We start from the raw sequence: 4008 nt of genomic DNA on the forward strand, positions 1-4008 counted from the left end.
GTTGATTATGTAATGTACCGTTGTTTGACCACGAAATTACCAACCAATGAGCATTCAGCTACGACTGCTAGGCACCACGGAGCACGTGTCTGCCAGAATATCCGCCGATTCTACCCCGATCCACCTGTCATGATAGACGATGCAGAAGAATCCAACCGCGCGCACGAAGACCGGTTTTCATCCAAAAACCCAGAACCAGTCGCTGCACTACCGCTCTTCAACCGTAATAGGCTAATTCGATGCGCCAGGAAATAACTACTAATGCTGTTGAGCAAACACTTTCCTCTCATCTTTGGGTTGAACAGGCAGGTCATTCTATAACCAAGTAGGAAGAAGTTGTATTCGAAAATCGGTGGCGCATACTCGAGGCTAAGTTGATAGTCTGCGTAAACTAATCGACCCTGAAATTCGACAATACTGATGTATTTTTCTCGGATACAATCAAAATCAATGATGAATTGAGAGGCCTATTAGCTTCAATACCACGTAGAGACTATGCTTAGATGCTTGGATAAAAACCGAGTATGCAACTCGATGCAAACGATATACTACGCGTAAACACAAAATTTTATTTTTCAATGGTGTGCTTCGTTACAGCAATAGTACTAGTAGCCATCGTCGTCGAGATAGGATCCATTGTCATGCTCTCCTGAATTTTCCGATTTGTTCAGCGACTGCCGGGATAAAATGAGTTTCGAATATAGTTTTAAGCGACTGAAGAAATGATACAACAATATTCTCAACGTTTCGCTTGCAGATATCAAAGGAACGTACAAGGCGATATAAACGCCTGGCTATAATAAAACGACTCTTAAGTGGAAAGCGAAATCTCAAAAAAGCTGAAATATTTGATCTCAGCAATATCTTGCTCGGCACAATCACATGCCATGGCGAATCCCACCCCCAAAAGAACATAATACTGGTCAAGCAACGCACTTACATTGACAATATAACTACGAAAGAAAAGAAAAGAAGCAACAGGAACAAGTGAAATACATGGTGCTGAAAATTAAAAGGAAGGAAAAAAAAAGATGGTATAAAAGTTTCAAATGATATTGTAATGCAAACGGTGAAAAAGCGCACGAAAGCGTATCGCTATTACCGTTAATAGACGGAAAAGCCCGGCGGCCTCTCTGACTGTGCTGAATTCTACACAAAAAGCTTGCACCTCAACGTAGATATCCCGTACGTTGATTATTTTGTTCCGGAGCAAAGCTTGCAAAAAGACACTGGCCTGTGATGGCCAAAAAGTGTAATCTTAGATGAGGTCTCGAATCTGAAAATAATTTTTGATAGATGCCACGCAAAGTTGGCATATGAGCGATACGCATACAATTTTCGAGTTAGACACAATGCTCACGGTAAAGCAACAGCAGGCATAAGCACTTGAATATGCTACACATACCAGCCTGACCAATCGTAGTTGCGTGAATCCTTCCTCCGTATTCTCACATTGATGTATGCAATTACTAATATATAAATGAATGAACTCTGTTGGCAGATCAACTGCTGTAGTCAGGCGGTTCACGACTTCCATTGAGTGCAGTGACATATCCATGTTCACTAACACACCGAGATATCTGTCAGCAGAAAAGCAAGCTTTGTATGAGCGTAAAATTATAATTGTGCGCTCAGAATTTAGGCGTTGAAAAGATAATACAGATTTTTTTCTAGATGACGCAGTGATACTTCGCGAACCAACGTAGCGGAAGAGTCCACTTAAAAGTAAAATGCACTCTCGAACTTAAAATCACCATCTCAAATCAGAACGTGGCAACAACCAGCTTGTACGGCTAAATAATCACGAAATCTGTATCAGAGAAGTCAAGTACTGTAAGACATCTGGGATAATGCAAGAGAAGACTTAAAACACGTAGGTAGCACGTGCTAGGTGCAGCGAGAAAGGCAACCAGGAACAACACAATTTTCAAAATCTTATCAAGTTTGAGACGAACTCTGAATGAACTAAACTACACATGAGACCTACTCCGATATAATTGGTGACGAACTGAGTTTTAGAAGAACATCTACGGCGATCAAAGGGTTATTTTCCACCAACTCTGGCAATTTCTGAGGCGATATTTCATTGCTGAATACTAGATTGGTGTCAGTCTCGAACGCATCCCTTAAGGTCTGAAAAGTGAATATTATGATAAATACATATTTATATTGATACATTTGTGCCCATTGCCCTTGGGGAATAGATTTGCGATAACGCGTATTAAACTTGGATGTGCTTCAATGACATAGGCCAGCTGCTGTTCGCCAGCAGCACCACGTTCTTATATGTTACGTAATGATCCCATACTACAATACGCGTTTGCACATGATTTCAAAACTTGTGATATTGTGATCAAGCTAATAAGGCATACGACCAAAATTTAGCACTTCATCATTAATATAGTCAACAAAATGCCTATTAAACAGGTCCGAAGTCGGACATATAATCGCAGAATGCATAGCTAATCAACAGGATTGTATGTCCCACTATCATCATGAGTGAATATTCATACACGCATCAAATGAAACATCCACTGTTAGTAAAAGTGACTCATACATGCTGAGTATATTGATACATTGTACACCCGATGCAGATCGCAATATAGTTCTTCACGCGTACCGACTGCTGCGTTGGGCTAAGCGCTTCGTTAAATGCTATAATCAGAAGAGTATCGGGGGAGTTGTCTATACACATCGTCGAATCCCATTTAAAAGCGTATTGTATACCTGATGGATTCATCCATCTATTATCGATACAAGAAGGAATGGAAACAGAGTTGGATTGAAACCAGTTTAGTTCACAAAACGAATGGAGTCTTGTAGCTTCATTTTGCAAACGGAGCTGCCCCACGAATTTCCGAACGAGTAATAATGGAATGACATTTCAAGTGTACTCCACAGAACGCAAAATTAACAGTACCGCTCCTCAAATAAAGTGCAGTGCATTAACTCAAGAATAAAAGCAGAAAGTCGCACCAACCTCATTTCACTTTCTGATGACGGCAGCAACGGCGGAGTGGGAAGTATAGAACGAGCTTTTAAGCAGAGGCCACTATCCTCCTCAATCTTACTAAATGCCTCGGAAATGGCTTGGACACGCTTTGACGGATCAGTGATATCTTCATTCTTCATAGGGCTGTGTAGGAGATACACATATGAGTGGGTGTTTTGTAGAAATCATAATCACTTGTATTAAATCTTTCTTTAGCACCAGTCGAAAAGAATAAAAGTCTATTACTATCCTGCACAAAAAAGCATCGTCATAAACAGCAGTACGTTTAATGCCTCACTTCATCACCACTTGTATTTCAATCTTAAATCGGTAAGAAGTATACCAGACAAAACGAACAAAAGTCACTTGCCACGCAAAATGGCATCGACATTAAAAGCAACACGCTCAATACCACGAACAAATGATAACGACGCCTATCAGGCACACTCTTGATACCAAGCATCAAAATCAGCATGTAATCAAAGTCACGACACGAACTGAACACTATATGGGCCTTTCGCTTACACAACATTTTAAGAGCACATTTGGTTGGCAATGTACACTTTTGTGCAACATGGACTTATATCTACACTGTCCAGCACATGCATATTCTGACAGCGGTATCAACTTACAAGTCGGCTAATAAAGTGTTAATAGAGTGGTCCGGAAAGGGGTTGTTATTTAATTTGTCCACAATAGCTGAAATTATCGACTCAGCTGCCACAGTAGGCGGTCCCGATTCCATAGCCAGACCTTGTAATAAGTGTTCAGGCGTTAAGTGACCGTACTGTAAAGTCGGATAGAAAAAAAAGTTAATACATATATGAGATTTACAAATCATACACGCGCAATTTTTTTACATATATATATATCTATATATCTAACTATCTAACTAACTATATACATATATATATATATATATATATATATATATATATATATATATATATATATATATATATATATATATATATATATATATATATATATATATATATATATATATATATATATAG

General features: G+C 39.0%; 1 protein-coding gene across 1 annotated transcript in view; it reads right to left on the bottom strand.

Moving 5' to 3' along the window:
* Positions 1 to 506: 506 nt before the first annotated feature.
* SARC_06297 (hypothetical protein) overlaps positions 507 to 4008 on the bottom strand; it is a 6359-nt gene continuing 2857 nt past the window's right edge. Inside the window, exons 2-8 of the mRNA XM_014299799.1 lie at positions 3625 to 3779; positions 2981 to 3136; positions 2621 to 2744; positions 1988 to 2133; positions 1406 to 1580; positions 1103 to 1234; positions 507 to 674 (exon numbers count right to left, since the gene is read on the bottom strand). Of these exons, the coding sequence (XP_014155274.1) occupies positions 606 to 674; positions 1103 to 1234; positions 1406 to 1580; positions 1988 to 2133; positions 2621 to 2744; positions 2981 to 3136; positions 3625 to 3779 (957 nt within the window). The 3' untranslated portion in view covers positions 507 to 605. The remainder of the gene's footprint in view (positions 675 to 1102; positions 1235 to 1405; positions 1581 to 1987; positions 2134 to 2620; positions 2745 to 2980; positions 3137 to 3624; positions 3780 to 4008) is intronic.

The sequence above is a fragment of the Sphaeroforma arctica genome, assembly GCF_001186125.1.
Source record: "Sphaeroforma arctica JP610 unplaced genomic scaffold supercont1.443, whole genome shotgun sequence".
Lineage (NCBI taxonomy): Eukaryota > Ichthyosporea > Ichthyophonida > Sphaeroforma > Sphaeroforma arctica.